The sequence below is a fragment of the Hemibagrus wyckioides genome, linkage group LG06 (assembly GCF_019097595.1).
Source record: "Hemibagrus wyckioides isolate EC202008001 linkage group LG06, SWU_Hwy_1.0, whole genome shotgun sequence".
Classification (NCBI taxonomy): Eukaryota; Metazoa; Chordata; class Actinopteri; order Siluriformes; family Bagridae; genus Hemibagrus; species Hemibagrus wyckioides.
In genome coordinates, this window is record NC_080715.1 from 24340880 (window position 1) to 24364572 (window position 23693).

At 37.2% G+C, this 23693-nt stretch overlaps 1 protein-coding gene across 3 annotated transcripts in view; it reads right to left on the bottom strand.

The window, feature by feature from the left end:
• Positions 1 to 23693, bottom strand: part of fgf14 (fibroblast growth factor 14) — a 142001-nt gene that overhangs the window by 15682 nt on the left and 102626 nt on the right. For all 3 annotated transcript variants that reach the window (XM_058392689.1, XM_058392690.1, XM_058392688.1), the window contains exon 3: positions 19969 to 20072. In XM_058392689.1, the coding sequence (XP_058248672.1) occupies positions 19969 to 20072 (104 nt within the window). The remainder of the gene's footprint in view (positions 1 to 19968; positions 20073 to 23693) is intronic.

Consider the following 23693-nt stretch of genomic DNA (forward strand, 5'->3'; position numbering starts at 1 on the left):
GCAAATGCAATGTTGTCACGATTTTTAATCTGACCTTATCAAAGTAAGCTAAAAGCCATTTGGTGATGTGGAGATTATAGCCATGTGATTCTGTGTAATTAAAGCGTGCATTAACCTTAAGCAGAGGTTTACTCTGTGTGACCTACTGTACAGTGGGATAAAGTGTTTGTCTGGAAAGGTGGTCGGGGTCCATAGCCGTAGGATCCCATTCATTCAATCAGATGTGTATGAAGAACAACAGGAAGTTCAACAACCACCTCTATGAAACATTTAAACCAAATCTCAAGACGAACTTCATAATAACTCATTTTATTTGGCAGCAAATACTCTATTTTAAAACTAGCACATATAATACTGTATATCATAGGACCTGTACACATTAATATATGATATACAACATATTATCATATCATATAAAGTGTTCATCATAGATCTCAATGTTAAACCAAAAAATATAAAAAATATCTCAAATGTTGACGGAAATAGACACACAGAAACTCCTCCACATGCTTAAAGATCATGCTAAGACCTCTGCATACCAAAATAAATGTTTCATTCTGTAATAATTAATGACAGAACACATACAGTTCAGAGTGTAAGGAAGACGGAAGGTCATCGTTTAAAAAATACTCTTTTTGCAGTAAAAATAATAATAATAAATAATAAATATTACTGTTATTATTATTATTATTATTATTATTATTAAACTTCACAGCAGATCACAAAAGCACAAAAAATATAAGAACATATACTCAACAGATGCAATCATTTCTAAAAAAAAAAAAAAAGTAATATGGTCCTACATTTCAATACAATTTACAAAGTAAGAATTTAGACTTAATACTTAACTGAAAATCATGTGATCATCATGAACTATTTTCTAAACCTTTTCTAAACCTTCTGATATTTTCTAATCTAAGTCAAGATTTTAATACAATCAAAGAAACTTTTAAATCTGAAACATTAAGAAATAATAAAAATAAAAACAGTTGTGACACGATCGCATTTTCTGATCCGCTGTCCAAGCTGCTGTAGTGTAGCACAACACAACTGTTTAGAATTTGTCATATTACAAACTATCTTCTACTTCAGTTACGCAGCAGGTGCACACTTGTATTTAGTGGGAGTGTAAATAAGAGATAATGGGAATGTGACATGGCTGCAATGTTAATTATTTCATATAATAATAACATTTTACTTCACTGTGTAATAAAGATCTTTAAATCTTTGGAAGTTAAAGTGTCATGTTGTGGGGATGTCAAGTTTAAAAAGAAACTGGGTGATTTAAGTCCAAATATGACATAAATGTTAGGTTATTAGTGCATGACAGATCAGGGCTTGCCCATCCTCAGTGGTCAGTAAATCATTTTCTCTTATCTAGGACCAGCTTTCCTTATCCTTCTTGTCTGCAAAATAAAAAAAAAACTCTAATCATGCTTCTACAATGAATAGTGCAGCTTGAGATTGCTCAGCAACAACCCAGGGCTATCCATATCCTACTCAAGTATGTGTTATGGTCACAGTTATAATAGTGAAAGAGTTTCTCTGGAGATTATCAGGTGATGAAAGGCCGAAGTAGCAAAAATACTACTAAACATTTGATATGGATTGACATCAAGTGTGTATAAGTGTGTACATGATGCTCTTCAAAGAACTACCAGACACAGGGTGTCTGCATCTTTTATTACTATGCATGACTATGCTTCATCATGTTTAGTCATGTCCTATTTAGTGTTGTAGTATATGCTTTGCCACCTCTGATCTGTGTTCATGGACTTGGAATGTATTCTCTGTGTTTTTAGTGTTTCCTTTGGGTACTCCATTTTCCTCCTTCTTTCCAAAGACAAGTTGTAGGCTGATTTGAATCTCTAAATTGTCTATAGTATGGATGGGTTGGTTGGTGGATGGTTGGTTGGTTGGTGGATGGATGGATGGATGGATGGATGGATGGATTGGTGGATGGATTGGTGGAGGGAGGGGCGAATGGTTGGATGGACTGGTGGATGGAGGGATGGATGGATGGATGGAGGGATGGAGGGACTGGTGGATGATTAGATGGATGGATTGGTGGATTGGGGGATGGATGGATGGATGGATGGACAATGTCTGAGAAATCCATCAGAAAAAGGATTAGTAAGGATGTAGAACTTTGACAGTCACAACACTTGTGCAGTAGATTAATGACTTCTACAAGAAATACTAATTAGAATGTCTTTGTTATTGCATTTGATCTATCGATGGTCTGCACTATTTTTAGGTAAAACCACATGTCCTGTCTCATTTCCCCTGGTACCCAGTCAGGAGGGATAACCAAATTCAGCATGGGCATGTACACGGTGTCGGATGACAATAGCAATATCGTTGTCTAATTTACTGAGTGCCACCGTGCTATTATATATCAGAGAACTGATAACAAATTAGCATCTGAGAACAAGTTTGACCTTCCCGCATACACAGCCTAGCTGAGCAGACTGAGGACAGCAGAGTGTGCGCCGTGACCAACCAAGCAATACGAACCAGACTGCAGCTCCAGCTGCTTCAGGTGCTCAGATTAATGATGCTGCCCCTTAAATCAAAAAGCGTTGAGGTGCAGGCAGCACAGTCTGACCACCAGCCTCATCCTGCTTTTTATCAAAACAGACCTCTGTGATATGCCCTAATTGGGATCTATGGTTAAGTGTGAAAGAGTGACATGCAGGAGTTATGGCTCCCTTCAGAGAGCTGCTGTTTTGTTGGCACTCAGCAGCATGGAGGCATGTTTTAGTTGCTTATTAGTGCATATATTTTACTGGCATGGCCATCAAACAAGCACTGGTGTTGTCCATCACTGAGTAAACTGTTGGCATGCCAAAAAGTGATTTTTTGTGATATTTTCCTTGAAAATATAAAAGTAAATCAAATATGTAGCACATGTTCCATATAAATATAAGCAGGACTAAATACTATATACTGGTAAATAACATATGTTCCCAGCTTCCCCCACACTCTCTCTCTCTCTCTCTCTCTCTGTCTTGCACAGGACATGCAATAATTCTGACAGTTCTGACACTTGCTTGTTTTAAGCCTGGTCTAAATGGGAGAGACTGAGGATGCCAGAGGAATCCCAAGCAGTTTCAAGCTTCTCCCCATCTGTCAGAGAGCTTGAAACAGGGCAGGAAAGCGGCGATCAGGTCAGACAAAGTTGCTGCTCGGCTATGGAGGGCTCCTTGCCTCTAGACTCAGACGTCTCGGTCTCAAAGATACGCTGCATTCTCAGACACAGCAAATCCTTTCCGAATGGCTGATATCATATCTCACCTTTCATCTAGTCCAGGCTGCACGCTGAAATGCCATCATGTGGCCCGGTATCTCAAACATGCTTCTGACTCCATGCTATGAAAGTCTTTTCCAATCTTTAGCTGTCCAGTTTTTGTACCCCTGTGTCCACTGTAGCTTCAGATTCCTGTTCTTGGCTGACAGAAGTGGAACCCAATGTACTGTTGTGGAACATCTTACCTAAGGCTCAACGTGTTCTGTTTCTTGAGATGCTTTCCTGCTCATTATGGTTGTAAAGACTGGCTTTTGACTTCCTGTCAGCTCTAACCAGTTTGGACACTTCCTTGGTCCTTGGATTCGTATAGGTTTTCCAATTAAAGGGGTCAGCGAGTATTTATAGATTATTATATGCAATGCAGGTCAGGAGCTTCAGATAATAGTCACTTAAAAAAATAGAATGGAGGAAAATCGTCCATGATTCAAGTACAGACTATATTTGACATTTATGAAGCAACTCTTTAAAGACAAACAGTACAAACACCTGCAAAGAAAAAAAAGGAAAAAAAAAAACAGCTGTAGTTCTGCTATTCGTTCAAAACAAAACCATGGCAACAGAACAGTCCCAGTTATTTTGGCGAAGCAAAGCAGAGATCAGCATTTTGAGTGCCTGTGGATGACAGGATGTGGATGTGTATGTGTTCTACATTAGCCGCTGATAATTCTGACCTGCTTTAACCATAATGTGATTAAACTGTCGTCTGCTTTTATATATGGGAGCTTTAAAAAAAAAATTTGACCTTGATATTTGGAATCAGGACCTCGCTGCCCTGGCGGCTTATTCCCCGGTCAGGCAGCTTGACCTCTCCGAATCTCTCTCTGTTACACCAACAGATGTTTTGCTCTTTGCACATGGGTGTGTGAATCCATGTGACTGGAAGACTGAATTTGTGCTACATTTTAATGTTGTTGTATATGAAAATCACACAGGTTTAAACCGGAATAAATACGTCTATTCTCTAGCAGCTAATATAGTGGCATCGTAACTAAAGACAGAAAAAGTTACAACATTAACAGAAATATATGGGGGAAAAAAAGCAAGCGATCATTTTCACCACAGACTTGCTTCCATTAATGAATTAATTTCAAGATTCAACTCAAGAATCAAGATTTTATTTGTCATGAACACAAATAAAATACAGTATACAACATGAAAACCCAGCCTATTGTGCTTAGATTGTGCAGATAAATAAACAACATGTAAGAAATTATGTTTAAAAAAAAAAAAGATTGAATAGAAATAATAAGAAATAATTAAAGGTGCTTGAATGTCATGTGCAATATGTTACACCTACTAGCATGATATGAGGTTGTGTTATTTAAGCATACCAGCCTATAAATATCTGTCCTCTTGGACACTAAGCACATCTACTACATGTTAATGGACACTAAAATCTCTGTATTACCTCAAGCTCAACTTTATAGAAAGGACATTTCATTTTGTTCTCTTTTACCCAGCCATAAATGGCTCCAAACTCCTTCTGCCTTTCAAAATGTTTTTTTTCCTCTAGGCATAACACGCTTTTAATATTATTATTCAATTCAGTTCAGTTTTATTTGTACAGTGCTTTTAAAAAATGCCCATTGTCACAAAGCAGCCTCACTGAAATATAGTCAGGATTTAAAACGTCTAATATTGTGTATATATATATATATATATATATATATATATATATATATATATATATATATATATATATATATATATATATATATATATTTTAACATTATAATACATATAACTCTAACTGATATTTATTATATTACTATTATACCAAGATTTTCTTACAAACTTTGAGGAATAACAAATCAAAACAGGTCTATCATGAGAGAGAATCGTCATATAATTTTCATATAATCATATAATCTGACATGCCGAGGCTGTTTGAGAATTTGGCTGAGGTTTTATTGGGATTATCCTGTACAGTGTGTTAAGACTCTTTGAGTTGTTAATGTTCTCTAACGCTTGTTGCATTATGTGGCATGTTCCCTGGCATTATCGCAAAGAAAAGCACATCGCAAATGCATAACAGTCTAGAATAAATGCAGCATTTTTCTCTCTTTACAAAGACTACGCCTCCACTGTCTGTCTTCCGGCTATACCCATGAAATTATTTACACAAATTTTTGTCTATAGCATTAATGGGATACTAAAATACATGAGTCATGCATATATATATATATATATATATATATATATATATATATATATATATATATATATATACAAGCTATAACGTAGATGCACCAGTTGCTCTATAGGAAGGATAAATAAAGTGGAAGGTGTTCCCATCATTCACAACCTTTCAATAAAAGCATTCCCTATTGATTCCCTGCAGTGCCACGGCCGGTGAGGGCCGATAAAACTGAAGCTTGTGTTTTAGGAAAACAGAATGAACGATGGGTTATTGTGGCGGGTTCGGTTTGTGCTGTGTGTGATGGAGCAGAATAGTTTTTTGAGAGGTCTTCATCATGCCAACACTCAGCACAATGCCCCAGTCATAGAGGAGGTCAGTAAGAATGTATTTTTTCTTTGCTTATGACACATACAGTATGTAAGCAGGAGTGTGACAAAGAAAGCAGATTTCCAGCTTGTGACAAGAGTATTCAGTTACTTTACATATCACATACACAAACTGAGGGATGAGGGATCGGGAATGATGAAAAAGACAAGCAGCCAAACATGATTACATGAGGACCAGGGTTTCAAAAACAGGCTTCATGAATATGATGTCATGATATTTTAGATTTTTTTCACAGAAGCTATAGTCAAGCTCCAAAAAATGAAACAGCAGAAAAATATTAGCAGACTTTCTTTTGTATAGATCATTGGAGAGATTATTGCTATAAATAGTCCACTGTTTTGAGACATCACAATTCTTAATGTTTTTTCATGCCTGTGCTGTTTTCTTAATGGAATTACTCCAGCTAGTGTTCACTTGACAGCAACATGACACTGCTTTATCTCTTTCCTAACCAAATCAGGCTGTTTGGTGCTTTTTATTGTTCAGCCAAAGAGACTTCATCCCTGAGTAAATAAGGGAAGTGACAAAAAGGTCACATTATACGATTCTAGAAAACAGAGCGTGGGCTTTATAAATGTGCAATTTACCATACACGTCACCTACTTACCATCAAAGCTCTGTTGTCGGGGGGAAAAAACAGAGATGCTCGGTTAATTATAGCTCCACCAAATCCTGAAGACAGTTAATAAGCCTGTACACAAAATTGGTGTCTTTAGAATGTCCGAAACAAGATTCTGCTAATTACATCTTATCACACTGTGCTGAGGTCATTGTTCCTTTTTTACAGCTTGGCTTGTTAGCTAACTATTGTCCATGTTGCCTAACAACTCTACATAATGCGCTGGATGAATCATTGGTAAAAGCGCAATGTGAGAAACGCAGTTTTCTATCACCACATGGATAAAGCATAAAGAACACCACACCATGTGCTTATCCCCGGACTCTTCTTAGCTTTTTCACAATTTATTCACATCTTTTTAACACTCTTCCTCTCAAGGTTCCTTCCTCATGTTGTCTGGGGGAGTTTTTCCTTGTCACTGCCACCTCTGGTTTGGTCATCTAAATCATTTGTCATTTATCTTGAGTACCAGGTTTATAAGTGAACAGAGATTTCACAGATGAAAATGAAAGAGAAATATGACGAATTCAAATCCAATGATGGTCCAAGCTACACTACATGACCAATTATGTAGATACCTGACCATCACACTCATGTGGTTCTTCCTTCCAAACTGTTACAACAAAATTGGAAGCACACAATTGTATAGAATATGTTTATATGCTGCAGCATTACAAGTTCCCTTTACTGGAATTAAGAAACCTGTGAGATGACAATGCCTCTGTGCACAAAGCACAATCTCCACGATGACAAAGTTGGTGTGGAAGAACTCGAGTGTCCTGTACAAAGCTCTGACCTCAACCCCTCTGAACACTTTTGGAATGAACTGGAAGGCTGACTTCACCAGAATATGATTGTTCCCAGTGCCCCCAATGCTCAAATGAACCTCATTATCTATCATCAGAAATGCACATGGACAACACAACCATATCAACTCACCATGTTTTTTGTTTCCCTGTCTCTCATGGTACACGTTTTGTGGAAATAAATGACACCATCATCAACTAAAACACACGTGAAGGTTACTTTACTTCCTTAACAAGTGCAGACCCCAATGAGAGTTGCGTCATTTTTACAGGAATAGCGGCACAGTTCCAGCCTGACCGAACTCACACCACCTCCTACAGGTAAATCTCAGGTTCGGTATCATACTGCACTTCCCAGTCCACATGACAGCTTTCAAATTACCGATTGTTAATGCAAACCATGCTTTATTTCAGCAGTGTGAAACCTCCTAAATGCAGTTAGAGAGTCTTAAAACAATAGCCATTGTATGCAGTGTATCCATTGTAAATTTCTGACCCTTGACAAGGTTCAGAAATTTATAATGGACAGGATAATAACATTACACCAGCTCTCTCACCATGTACTCCCCCGGCTGCATTTGTGCTGATTTTACAGGATTTAGTTCCTAAGAATCTTTTAAGGCTAACATCTAACCACTGGATTTGCCAGTACTGCAGGACTCACCAACCTTGAGGTAGTAGCCCATAAGATTCAAGAGGTCAATGGTTTGATAGCAGATGTTAGTGCCCTTGAGAGGCTTACACTTACAGCAGAACAGCTCCATTTAGAAAAACAAAAAAGGTCAATATGGGTGAATGAACTAGCTAAATGATCAATAACTACATATAAATAACTAGATCTGCAGTAAACGTCATCATTCAGGTTACATGCTAACTAATCAAATCTAATTGTTTGAAATTTTAGCCATATCCTGAATCATATGACTCAAGCTACTTTACTAATTGTGACTCCAAAACAAATTACAACCAGCGCTTCATTGTGTATGCAATTTTTTGTGTCAGTTGAACACCCAAAACACTACAGCACAGATGTTTCAATCCCCACCACCCCAGAGGTGTCTGAAACAAATAGTAAAACAATCACACAGCTCTGATGTTTACACTCTGACAACAAGTCAATAGGGTGTTGGCCAACGTGGAAGCTTTTGGAGCTGATTTGGTGCCCTAGGAAAACAAAGATGCAGTTAATTTTAAAAGAATAATCACGAAGCCTCAGGAGTGATAATCAATGTGAAACTGCAGCACCGATACACCAATAAATCCATCGCACCAGGGTGAACGAGTACAGCCATGGCATGTGTGGGAACAGTCCAGACATATGTCAGCCCACACACTCGCTAAAGCCTCTGCAAGTGAAGATGTGTGGGTGAAACCGGGTGCTATTTCTATGCCAAAGTGCCTGAGAAATTTTTCAACTGGTATCCTGGCTCTATATGCACACATTTGAAATATTCCAAACGAACAATCCTGGAATCTGCCTCTAACTTGGCATCATGAGGCTATAAGAGCTATAATTACTCAGTACTGTGGCTTGAAAGTTCCTTCCTCAAGCTGTTTCCTCTAAACCTCTTTGTTTCACCACCTAATCAGACTCAGCGTTAGCATTAGCATGCGCTGGCGGACTTTCTTGCCTGAGAGGAGGTATTAAGGTTTAAGCTGCTTGTCGTTCTCATGATGCTGCTATGGCTTTGACTCAGGTGTACACACTCTCTTCTGCTAATCAATACCCTGGTCTTTCCGCTCCTCTGCTTTCTGGTCAGTCAGGTAAAGCATAATTCATTGATCCCAAAACACTTCACTTGTGTTATTTGCCTTAAACCTTTCAAACATCTTTTGCTCGATGAACACGCACACAGAGCCGCACAACCTAATTCTTGGGAAGTTCCCTCTTTCTCGATGTGACCGGGCAAAGCCGTTTAGGGAGGTGTCTTTTTCCGGAAAAGTCCTAAAGCCCTATAGACGACATGCTGCGAAATGCATAAAGTTGATGAGCCATGCAGCAGCCAAAGTGTTCACAAATGTTTGTAGGCGATTATAAATGCCTCATCGTCCACAATGTCTGTTTGTTTAAAGTGGGAAGTTGATCTCTCTATCCTGGCACTCTATATTGTACTCGGTGTTGTGCAGTCATGTAAGACATTAGCTCATAAAGATCCTGGTCATGCACTCACTAACATAAAAACAGGAATTGTGGAAAGGGAGAAGGTGTGGATTTCTGACCCAAATAGGAGGTAAAACAACATAAAGTTGCTTTGCTATAATGTCTATAAAGTCAACTATGTAGCTAGGCTTTACTGCAATGCTCATGGGATCTACTTTTTCATCGAAAAGCAACGTTTTTGGACTGGGTTCCAACCCACATAGTGTTGGTGTCGCAGCTTGCATTTACATACACACACACACACACACACAAACACACACATACACACACACACACAAACAAACAAACACACACACACACACACACACACACAAACAAACACACACACACACACAAAGACACACACAGTACATAGTCATAAACAGTGAAAAAGCATTTGTGTAAATGTAAAACATGCCCAAACTAGACTGAAATGACAAACCAGATTGCAAAATAATGCACTAGCCAGGGACTGCACACAGAATTCCATTTGGATGTCGTCAGACAGGAAAATTACTTTTGCTTCAGCAGACCTGACCTTGTTTTTTTTTTTTTTTTGCTATATATTTTTTGCTATATATTTCAAACTGAGACCTCTTTTGCTATCCACACTGGCACAAACACACACACATACACACACACACACGCACACACACACACTTTATCAGCTGTCTCACTGGTGAGGTTATTTATTTTGCTATAGGGCTTTCCCTGGATGTCCCTGTGCCAGGCATAGCTCGAGTGACTTTAAGCAGTCACGCAGCCAGTTAGCTTCATAGCTTCATAGAACATCACTAAATTAATAGGGAAATGTATGTGGTTTGAACACATCCTATTTATCTGGACAACATGACTAGACTAGCCGTGGATGATGATGAGGATGATGATGATGGTTGTTTTTTCTTGGTTGGTAAAGAAATTGACAACACAATGGACTAACATGTATCATGATGAACACTTCACATTATTTAGCCTGTGTACAGGGCTAATGACTGAGAACAAAACAAGGCCAACATTAATTGTGCCATGACATAGCTGCAAAGAACAAGCCTATTAATAGCTGCCTTGTCTTCCTTTTCCATTTGCTAAGCCAGACCTGACGAGGCTCTTTGACCTTGCTGTTCATTAATGCATAAAGCACTTCTCCCAGCGGTTCTCATAAGTACAGTACACGGTGACAGAGGCTTTACATTAGAGAGGGGTTTTCAGCTAATGACGCTTGTCTAAAAGGTCAGATCTGATTTTATATATACAGTAACTAAATAATTAGGTGCTTGGGAAATAATAAACAGTAATATTTGTTCTTAAAAAAAAGTAAGCATTGTTGATCAAGCTACATTGCAAACAGTGACAACTTAGCAAATAAAATCATCTTAAATATTATTTCGAAAATCTACTATTTCTTTTTATAAGATTACAGTAAACCAAATCTAAGCCTCACATAGGCATATTTTTAAGGGGTTTTTTTTATGTCTTTAAGCTTTAAACTTTCTTAGTTTATTGTCAGATAATTTTGCTTCTAAAAATTAATAATTAAACTTAATAAAATAAGCTGCAAATAAATCAAATATAAAATAGATATATAGGTATATATTAAGGCAATTTCTAGGTATATAAAATGTAGAAAATGTAGCATTAATATTCTTATATTTGTTTTATTGTAATCTTATAACAGTAAACCATTCTGACTATCTATCTGAAGATGTTCTTGCCAAGATGCCATTTTTTGCAGTGTGGATATATACAGATGCAATGGTAAATCATTCATACAAGCATCTGCACAGAAATTTAGTATTCATGAAAATCACATACATCCGTAAAAGCGCTCGTATTCTACTCATGCTCCTAAGTGTGTGAAAATTTATGCATAAGTGCACGAATTAATGCGAACCTCATCTTGATCGATCTCATGTTATATTATTTGCATGGATTACTGTGCTTTTATATATAGAATATAGTGTTGAGGTTAAATAGCGAATTCTGATGTTTAGCTTGTTACAGATTTATTTATGGAAGTGTTTTAGAGTTTCGGTCAAAATACACATCCTGATGCTATAATGTGTATGAAAACATCAATGAAAGCGAGCCAGCACAACCCCCTAAAAGAAGGAAATAAAATGATTCATTCCGTTATAACAAATGAATTGGCGCAGTATAAACAGAGGTCTTCTTAATGTCTCAACTGATGGTATTTAGTGCTTTCTTATTATTATTACTAATTATATGTTAATTATATTTTCTTAATTTTTTATATGCACAGAAGTGAGTCAAAATTACTTCCACTGATGCCTTTTAGGGTTGAGCCTGATTATTAATTTTATTCTACAAGCTGTCTTTTGTGACAATCTTTCTGTGGTTTTGTGCGTGTGTTTGCAAAACTTAATCTGGCAGAAAATGTAGGAAATTTTGTGGAATTTCTTTTTTAATTTAGTTTCGTGGGTTCCTCTCTGAGAGAATTCGGGCATTTGAGGTCTTGAATTTTAGTTTGGTGTGGTTTACACAAACATTTACACAAAATATTTACACAAAAAAAAGATAAATGAAGCCCAATATGAATCCGAGTTGTTAATTGTCTGTATTTTGTGTTGTTGTTTCTTGAGATATACTAGCAGTTGAGAAATTTATGTCAAGTCTATTCTCAAGTATCACACTAGGATTAAGGGCCAATAAGTACTTCTGATTGCATATTTAAATACATACAAGGTGTCTGACAGGAAAACACACTCTTAAACAGCCTGATCATTTTAGTTGCTTGAAAAGTATCTTCCATCTTAGAAAGTTTTGTATAAATAAGTTAACCTCACTTATTTGCTGACAGGCTACAAAAAATCTGAGAATAGTCATTTCCCATGTCAGTAAAACGCCTTCTTCTTAGGTGCACCCCAAATCGCATACCTATGCACTATTTTAGTATAAATAGTGTGAGTAGTGTGTTCCAACTGAAGAAGAAGTGCAGTTCAGGTACACTGATGATGCAATTATTCAACAACAACAACAACAACAACAACAAAAATGAAGGGTGGAATTTTGGACACTCAACACTCACAGCTATGCTTATGTAGTCGAAAAGGGGCGGGGCTACCAGGCATTGATAGTGGATGGGAAGAAATTTTCAAGATGGCTGACAAAACTGTGGTGGACTAACGTCATTTCAATTAGCCCCTGCTGTATGATTTATTTTTCAACATTTTAAAAATTCAGTGTTCTGCATGTCACATGCATATTACACCATTAGCCATCACCAAAGAAGAAGTGTTCCATCCATGGGGATGTGGTAGCTCAGTGATTAAGGTGTTTTGGATTACTGGTCAGAAGGTTAGAAATTCAAATCCCAGCATAAGCAAGACGAGATGAGATAAATATAAGTCACTCTGGATAAGTGCATAAACCAAATGCCTTAAATATCATTCAGGACACAACTTCTATTAAAAGGTACTTCTATGCTATGTTTAGTGACGAACAGTGATAACTATCAGTCTGGCTTTAGTGTTTGTAAAGAACATTTGAGTATTTGATACTTTACAAAGCGTTCCCATTGCAACCTTCACTCAGCAGTAGGAGGGATTTTGGGAGCATCTCAATGATGAATAAGCGTAGGCTGATTTTTGGATAAGTGAATATTAGCACCATCAACACCAGAAAAAAACACATTCATAGCCAGCCATCTGTTAGATTATGGCATCAGACTATAGAAAAATAGTGTCACCTTTCGTGCACCTTCCGCTTCTTCCCTTTCTGTGCAGAGCCAAGAGTGGGGATTTTTTATTAGCTATATTCGAATCATGAGAAAATTACTTGGAAGCCATTCAAGCGATCTGTTGCAAAAAAAATAAAAAATGAAAAATAAATAAAATGCTGTGCTCTCAGTACCAACAGTTGGAGGTGAGGACTAGAGCCAAGATTGAGCAAGAGTTAAATTCCCAGCAATCCTACAATCAGGTGCTGTGAGTCCAAGAAAAGATGACAACTTTCTCCCTGAGTTTCTCTTCCACATTTAAACATCACTGTTTGTCTGAAGCCAATTACTGTGCACTCGTTTGGTTTACGGGAACCAGGACACTTTATCCTCTTTAGCCATTTTGCCTGTCTAAAAAGGACACAAAAAATAGTATTTGCTAGCTTAATAAACGCTCTGGAGCTCTGGAGTGATGAGTGAGATCACCAGACATAAGGTCACATGGGATTTTTACCAAGCATTATTATTATTATTCCATGCAGGTGCCATTTAATTTATGAAATATTTATAGCTACTGTATAGCTGACTTATATATAATATATTATATTTATATATTTTATAAATATTTATACTTATACTTTATACCTAATATACCTTACATAAGCCTAGGAGACACATGAGCTCATTTTACAACAGAAAACAAAAGCACCGCATCCTATGCACTCCCATTTTAATCAAATCTTTACTACAAATATTCTTTCTCGTTTCCTGGAACATCCATGCTGCATTTTGTAATGTACATCCATAATCTAAGTACGATAAGGATTTGTCGTTTTTTATAAGTATTTATATAAATTCTTCTAGTACACAAATGTTTACAGCTTCAAAGTGAACAGATATCAAACCCTCAAATGTTTGTTCATAAGCATCTAAAATTTTAAAGGCAAAACTTCAACCACTAAAATTCTGTGTAAGGTTTACCAAACAGAGCTAAAAACTTCTCATGCTGAAAGCCAACAGCGTCCTGACTAATTTTATATCAGACTTGTGGTGATAAAATAATTTATTTGTTTATACTGATTGAAAATGATCAAGAACAATGGAACACCAGTGTCCTGGTAAAAAAGGGTTAAAGATCATACCACCTCATTGGGTTAATAAACCGATCATATGCAGTGGTAACTGTTTTATATTTACTAGACAGAACAACACAGAAACCCACAGCACTGCCATAAAACAGGCTTTACGTTCATTACATTATCTTCTGAAATGCACCATTTGCTAGCACTTATTTTTAAGAAGCAGAGTTAAGTGTCTCTGTGTTCTTGGAATCAAAGTCTAAATTGAAGGCAACAGCCGAGATCTTAACTACATCACCTGACTTTGATAAGCTGCAGTGCGACACACAAACCCAGTCGTCTCATTAGATGCAGTAAGCAAAGACAGCCTACTTTTATGCCTACTCTAGCACACAGCGATTCTTAACAGCTTCGAAAATGTGTAACAAAATATCCCATGTGAGCTCTTTCACTCTATGTATGACAATTAAATGTGATGTGTTGTCCTGCAAGGAAGCATATCTTACCCAACCTTCTGTGTATTGTGAACGTTTGTAAAAATTTAAGTGGACAGTCTATAATTCAAAAACAAATCTCTGGTATATATTAATAGCTACATCACAGGGATTGTAAAAGCCATTCAGAGTATCCACTATCAGCACTCTTAATATGAATATAATAGAACTGCTATCTTCTAAAAGTGTTTAGCTTTATCCTAGTGGCAACTAATCCATCCATCTATCTATCTATCTATCTATCTATCTATCTATCTATCTATCTATCTATCTATCTATCTATCTATCTATCTACCCATCCACCCATCCTTCCATCCATCCATCCATCCATCCATCTAGCCAATCATCCATTTATCCATCCATACATACATACATACATACATACATACATACATACATACTTCTATCCATGCATCTCTGCACCCATCCATTTGTCCATCCATCTATGCATCTATGCATACATCTATCCACCCATCTATCCATCCATCCATCCATCCATCCAATCATCCATCCATCCGTCCATCCATCCATCCATCCATCCATCCATCCATCCGTCCATCCCTCTATTTTCTGTAGCAATTATCCTACACAGCGAGCCTGGAGTCTGTCCCTGGGGACTCTGGGAATAAGGTGGGGAACACCCTGGACCCAACCCATCACACACACATATAGACACATGCACTCACACACACACACACAAACACACACAGACAATGATACATTATGAGAGTCTTTAGAATTGACAGTCAATCCACAATGCATCTTTGGACTGAGGAAGGAAACCAGAGTGCCTAGAGGAAACCTGTGAAGCAGGTGAGAACTCCAAGCACACAGAGAAGAAATGCAATCAAACCTTATCCATGTAGGTGAGAGGCAAACATGCTAACTAAGCCACCTTACCCCTAGAACTAATCCTATTATTTGTATACCTGCATGAGCATGTATGAGGCACCGCATAGTTTAGCTGACTAACATAAACTAGTCATCACTATGGCTACTAGTCAACTAGTCAGTAATGGATAGTGGTAAAAAACAGCAAGGCAGATGTTAAAGAAAAAAACTAAATGCACAGTAAAATAGTCAAAGCCCATTCTACAGTCAACTGCATGAAGCTACAAAGATAGGATTCAGAAACATTAACAGATCCTTTCTGGTAATTTTCTCTCCTAACTGTACACTTTTGGAGTATTGTATTTTCAATAGATTTCCATGGAGAATGGCTCAAGTCTCACATACGTAAAACACATGACAAACAGTTCATGCTTATTAATCCTAGTTCATTTAGACAAGCAGAATTTTATTTTGCATTTTTTACATTTTCATTTCTGCCATTTGGTAGATGTTCTTATTTAGAGTGACTTACATTTTAAACAACTGAGCAATTGAGGGTTAAGGGCCTTGCTCAGGACCAGCAGTGGCAGCTTGCTAGACCTAGCATTCCAACCGACAACCTTCCAATCAGCAGCCCAATGCTTTAACCACTAAGCCACCTACCCTAGCCATTAGGTTTTAACCCATAAGTTGGATCACGTCAGCCATCTCAGAGAAACCATAAAAAAACAGATCCTCTAAAACCAGGAAATCACACACTACAAACAAACAAATCAAACTGCACTATGTAAAGATAAATCAGTGCTTTTTATGACAATTCTACTTGATCGGAAAGTTTGGGGTTTTTTTCAACACATATTTATCAACCTGAACATGTATGCATATTTCACTACAGCAAAGGCTTTTGCCTATTTACTTAATGCCTAGTAAAATCTCTACGGATTTCATTTCGTATAGTTGGTAAACATTGGATGCACAGGCTCTCTTGAACAGCACAGTTCTACAGTGCCAACCTATTGATATAAAGAGTCCATTTAAAAGCACATAAAAGCAAGCAGTAACAAGCGTACGGAGCGATAAAGCCTGCCGACTCATACAGCACCACGGCGAGGAGGAAGGACGAGGCACTTTGAAGAAGGCCGACGGTGCGTGAATCACCAGAGAACTCAAAACAGGATGCTATGACATCACATAAAGCAGATAACACCACAACTCCACAGCACCGGGGGAAATAAGGGGCACGCTAAACTTATAACCTCTTCGGCTTGAACGAAACATTGGGTTAGAGACATGTTTAGAGGAACAGTTCCTAATAACACTGTATCTACATTTGTATGTCTATATAATGTACATGTGTACGCGTGGATGTTTATGTAAACACCTGCAGCCCTCTAGAAAACAACCTTGATTATTATTCGACTGGGTTAATCCTCGTGGCCTTTAAACAAAAGCTGGAGGGTCCACTGGGAGATTACTGAATTCTTCCTTTCAATGCTTAATGTCCTTGCAGGAGAAAGAGGTTACTCAGAAGCAAAGACGTTCTAAGAAATCTGTTCACTCTGTTCTACAGGGTCACCATACTCTCACATTCACGTCAGACAGAAAGAATAGAGGCGTGAGATACAAAGTAGGTCACTGGACTGGGATCATTTGGGTTTGACTGATCACGAACTAGGAATCAATTGAACTGATTCTACAAAAACTGTGGAGGAAATCTGCTTCCACAGGATTCATAGTTTTAATAGGCCACAAAGAATAAATGAACTTCAGTGTGGCATAGTGCCATACTCTGCAAATGTACTTGTATTTCCTATTATAAGATAACCTTAAACTGCACTGAAGATTATTAAATCTATTTCTAGATATTGTTATATTTCAACCTTATGCTAGAAATGTAGGCAGAAATAAGTGCTTTAAATGTGGAAAATTTAAAACAAGATTATTTTAAACCTCAAGAAATTAATTTAAAAAATGAGAAAATGTCTAAAATAAGGTGGATAATATTAGATTTCATTGTAAAGATACTGTATAACAGTGAGATTAAAAAACACAAACTGGAGGCTGTTTGCATTTACATTAGCTCACTTGGCTGACACTTTTATCCAATGAACAATTAAGACAGGATACAATCGAGCAGTTTACAGCTCCCTAGATGACTAGTGGTTAGGATTCAATGCTCTCACTACCATGGCCCGGGTTCGATTCTCTGATTCCCCAGGAACTGACCCCAACCACTGGGGTTGTACAAGCCTAGAGAAATTGGGAGGCTTCCATCAGGAAGGACATCTGGCATAAAAACTTGTGCCAAATCAAATATAAGGATCAATGATCCTCTGTGTCAAGCCCTAACGGGAGCAGCTGATGGAAACTAAACAACCAAGTACGGTAGATTATGATTAAGGATTTTTCTCAAAAATCAAAGTAGGACTGGGATTTGAGCTCACAACTTTCTGATAGCTAGCACGAAGGCTTAACCACTTCCTTCTTTCTAAAAATTATGATTAAACAGAGAGAAACACTTCTAAAAACTGCTGTCACAAAAAAGAAATAATTTTAGGATGTTCGCTTCTGTCTGGAAAAAAGCAAGTGAAAGTATCTACAGCATAGATATATAGAAAGTGTATATAGCATTTTCTATTATTTTTCTATCATTAAATGACTATAAACAAATCTAAGATTATTATTATTATTATGATTATTATTATTGTTATTATTATTTCTTATGCTAGTTGCAGATAATTTAGCTTTTTTCTAGAAATAAGTGATTAAAATGTGCAAAATTATCTGACAGTAGAACAAAATTATTTCAAAACTCAAGAAATTAATAAAACAAAATGTTTGAAAAAGAATTAAAAATTTATAATTAATATTTATATAGAATATTATAGAATTTACTACAAGACAAAACCTTGTTTTGGGCTACGTATTCAAATCTCCGAAGTAATGCAAATCTGAAGAAAAAGTCTGAATTATAAAGCCGAGTTCGTGTTTGACATGATGGCACTGCTGCAAGCATTTACTGGGTAAGTGCATGGAAATTGCGTCGTAATGAGTGATGGGCACCTAATGGATGTTGAGATCAAATGATAGCCGTATTCTTTGAGAAATGAGGGACAATACCAATGAACACTCTGGACTTGAGAGTGCAGGCCATTACATGACTCATTCGCACAGGAAAGAACAGGAACAAGAAAAGAGTGTGAGAGAGAGAGAGAGAGAGAGAGAGAGAGAGAGAGAGAGAGAGAGTGAGTGAGAGAGTGAGAGAGAAAGAGAGAGAGAAGGATAACAGAAACATGTTTTTAAAGTTGATTACTGAGTCTTTAGAACATGCTAAGATTTTTGTGTAAGACTCCATGGTGCAAGATGTTTCAATTGCAGCAGGACCTGGATATTTACAGCCTATCTACTGCTGTTTAATACACGATTCTGTTTAAAACAGAAAGTTTCGAGATATTTTGTGCGTTTGTTTATTTTATAGTATTCACAGATAATTTTCCTCTTAGGATGAAAAGAGAGAAAGAGTGGGTGATTGAGAAAGAGAGAGAGTGACAGTGAGATTGAGAGAATGAGTGAGAGAGAGAGAGAGAGAGAGAGAGAGAGAGAGAGAGAGACTGTAAGAGAGAGACACAGATATAGTGAGAGAGAGAGAGAGAGAGAGAGAGAGAGAGACAGAATGTAAGAGAGAGACACAGATATAGTGAGTGAGAGAGAGAGAGAGAGAGAGAGAGACAGGGAGTAGGGTGAGTAGAAGCCTCTCTAGATATTTGTGTTAATAATCACAGCAGTGGTTCCCAAGTGGCACAAAAGAAAAGCATAGGCTCTATCATCCAGAGATCAAGAATTTGAATCCCTTAGATTCCACAGCCATCAGTGGCTTGAGCCCATGAGAGAAAAATTGCTCTCAGGTAGGGAGGGGTGGCATTGTCTCATTCCCCTGTCAATCACAGCCACACTAGTCAATCATGAGTGTCTGCGAGCTTATGCATGTGGAAGTAGATAGATAGTGATTTCCTCAGATGGTGTAACTCCGCCCCGTGATGTCACATGAGCAGCAGTTTCGTAAAGATGCAATCACCTTCATGTGTCTTGGAGGAAGCACATGATAGCCTTCGCTGCATGTGACAGGGGAAAGCTGTCTGGTGGGTAGGAATTGAACATGACTAGATTATGGAGAAAAAATAATAAATTTTGAAAAATGACAAAAGTTGGCTTAAACTGGGATTCTGAAAATCAAGAACTGGGATTCTTTATACAGTGAAAAGAGTGTGAATGTGATTCAACCTATACTGCTTCTTGGATTAAAATGTGTGATGCATTAAAAACAAGCTTCATATTCTGAACACATTACAGAGAGACACAAATACAGACTTTCAAAAGAAAGTACAAATACAAAGACAAATTTGTCAGGGGAAAAAGTAGAACATGGATTTTCTTGACCCTAAACATGAGTCTCACACCCACACACACACACACACTGGGTACTCACTGATGTGTACAGATGGCCTTCTCCATTCATGGCGATGTATAACCCTGTCTTCACGGACTGAATAGCAACAACTCGGAGGCCCACAGGGATGAGATTGAACAACGCTGGAGGGAAAGGACAGACAGAGAATCATTATGGTAGTAGTGTTTGTTTGATGGATTGATGCACACAACAACATGTCATGCGTTTCAGCCCGCAACACCAAAAAGGAACCTTCAAATGTGTCAGACCTTCAGATCTCTTTAATGAACTTTATTATACATACAGTAAGGGTACAGGATATGCTCCGGATCTTCACACAATCATACAAAAATCTGCAAAGGTTTATACCCAAGACTCCTGTGTATCAGTGGATAATCTTACATGGATATTGTGGATGTCTACTTAAGTTATGCTGCTGGTATAATCATAAAGATGTTCCTGTGCTGATCCCAGGACTCATTCACTACATGCTCATCCTTTCAACACACTAGAACTGTTAGACTTAAGAAAAGATTTATGTGTAATCATAATATCCAGTGTCACCCATAGGAGGACGAGTTCCCTTTTGACTCTGCTTATTATTAATGCTACTTCCTTATTCATGTAACTCAGGGAGTTGTTCAGTGCTAATCTGTCTCACATGCTCATTAGGTTTGTAAATGTAAATCTGAAATTTACTGAGTTATTGTGTCTGTTGTGAAATAAATAAATAAATATATAAATAAATAAATAGGACAGACAGACAGACAGTCATGTATGTCATGTATGAGTATATGAGACTATAATACAGTATATGATGTCATGTATGAGTATATGAGACTCTATAATACAGTATATGATGTCATGTATGAGTATATGAGACTATAATACAGTATATGATGTCATGTATGAGTATATGAGACTATAATACAGTATATGATGTCATGTATGAGTATATGAGACTATAATACAGTATATGATGTCATGTATGAGTATATGAGACTCTATAATACAGTATATGATGTCATGTATGAGTATATGAGACTATAATACAGTATATGATGTCATGTATGAGTATATGAGACTATAATACAGTACATGATATCATTTCAATTGTTCTCTCAGTGCACATATCACCACAGCAGAACAAACTGAATCCACAATGCAGGTGCTGTGATTCTAACTGTATAGTCTTCTGGAGCACGAGCCCCAGTACTCCTTTCATGAGAAAGCATTGTCCAGTGAGGTAGATCACAGTATATACTGTACATCTGAAAATAATATTTCCTATTCATTGAACGTGATCATTTACATCATTAACAACATGAAGGTTGATTATAGCACCACCTGAAGAGAACTGTGTTCCTCCTCCCCTGACTTTTCCTTGTGAAAACCTCAAAAATTCATAATATGACATAATAGCTGAGAACTGAAGAGAGCTAACTACTTTTCTGTGTTAATGAGTAGTGTGTGAATTTGTATTTAGTGAAATGAGGACATCTTGTTTTACAGATCAACTTTCCTTGGTACAGAAATGATTTATAACATTATCTTGTTAAGTTTTGTACTTGTATAATAGTCTTATTGCTATGCTAGAAATGCTCCTGGTGGAACAGGAACTGTCACTTTTGGTGGTACATCAGAATTTAACCTGCTATAACAGTACTTCTAGTTGAGAAATATACTCAAGATTCAAGTTTCCAGTATATACAGCCTACTACTCGCATACTACATTTGACATTTATAATACATTTAATAAAATAAGTTTTTGTTTAAAAGAATGAATAGAAATAATAAGAAGCAATAGATGAATGTTGTGCAATACAGAAGGGCCCAAAAATGTATACACACTTCAACATAAAAAATATATGCATAAAAACATTTTACTACTAAAGCTGTAAGTCATATTTGAATTATTCAATCACATAATGCGCTCAAAGTGGTCACCATTAGCATCCAGACACTTTTGATTAATAGTCAACAGTGAGACTGATAGACACTTTTGACTACAATAGCTAGCTAGCTAGCTAGAGAGAGAGAGAGAGAGAGAGAGAGAGAGAGAGAGAGAGTGAGAAATCTGTATTTTTATTCTGTTTCTATACTTCTGTAAAGCTGCTTTAAGACAATGTCCATTGTTAAAAGCACTATACAAATAAATTGAATTGAAAAAATAGATACAGATAGATAGATAGATAGATAGATAGATAGATAGAGAGAGAGAGAGAGAGAGAGAGAGAGAGAGAGAGACAGACAGACAGACAGAGACAGAGAGACAGAGTAGAGGCACTGTCTTCAAGTGTTTCAGTTCCTCTGCACTATACAAATAAATTGAATTGAAAAAATAGATACAGATAGATAGATAGATAGATAGATAGATAGATAGATAGATAGATAGATAGATAGATAGATAGATAGATAGATAGATAGATATTTGATTTCAGGAAATACTGTATAAACATCACAAATTTGTGCGATTGCTAGTCCTGCTGTTGGTTCGGTTCCAAACACACGTTACACACATTTACAATACCACTTCAAAATGATCTTGCATTGCTCGAAAGTCAAGCATGCCTCCATTTTCTTTGACTCTCTCCTGACGGTTACAACTCCATCACTGATAGCATCAACATAATACTACAAATAGCTGCTATAATTCAATTCTATTTTTAAAAAAGGGCAGAGATAACAACTGTTGAAGTGTGTATACATTTTTTGGGCCACTCTGTATGTTACATGTTACATGTAGATGCAATTCTCTATAAAATCCCCATGTGAATCATTTTCCCAGGCTGTCACACCAATTATTCACTTATTTTTCCAACCCACTCTTTTCTTGCGTACTGTGTTTACACTGGCTGCCACTCTATACAACACATACAAGTAAACACTTACTAACAGCCTCAATGCAGATGTACTCCACGTGTACGGCAGATGCGATGCTGGCTCTGTGGTGTTAACCCCAGTAAATATGGAGGCAGTAATTGAAGGCAGCAGTGGTGCATGGCAGCTTTAAAGGCTCTTTTGTTGTCGAAGCCTGCTTCCCGGGTTTGTTAGGTAACGGTTATTGTTTGCGTTGCTCTAGAAGGGCGGCTCTGACAGTGACAGCAAGCGGCAATTGTCCATGCGGTTTATAGTAATCTGCAGTAGAGTGAACTGACATGCGTGTATGACTGACTGATGTCAGCAGCACAGTCTAAGTGGCCCAGTTGGGAGTGCTAGAAATGTAAGAGTATGAACTGTAATGCACAGCTGTGGAGTGGAAAAGCTACATCGCAAATCGCAAAGTTGTAGCAGGATTAATAGAGGATTCATGTTGCAGAATGTTTAAAGATGATAGATGTAAAAAAAAAACAACAAAAAAAAAAAACGATAAAGTTTTTATACTTATATAAAGCTGCTTTAAGACAATGTTTATTGGTAAAAGCACTGTAACCTAGAGATAGATAGATACAGAGAGAGAGAGACAGAGATGGATAGATAAAGAGAGAGAGAGAGAGAGATCTGCTTTAAGACAATGTCAATTGTTAAAAACGCTATACAAACAAACTGAATTGAAAAAATAGATACAGATAAATCAGATAGAGAGAGAGAGAGAGAGAGAGAGCAAGAGAGACAGAGACAGAGAGACAGAGTAGAAGCCTCTCTTCAAGTGTTTCAGTTCCTCTGCTTGTGTTTACTTTTTTTCTATCGTATATATAGTATATACATGTATTTAATATAGAAAATGAAACAATAGTATTTATATAGAAAATTTAAAAACAGAC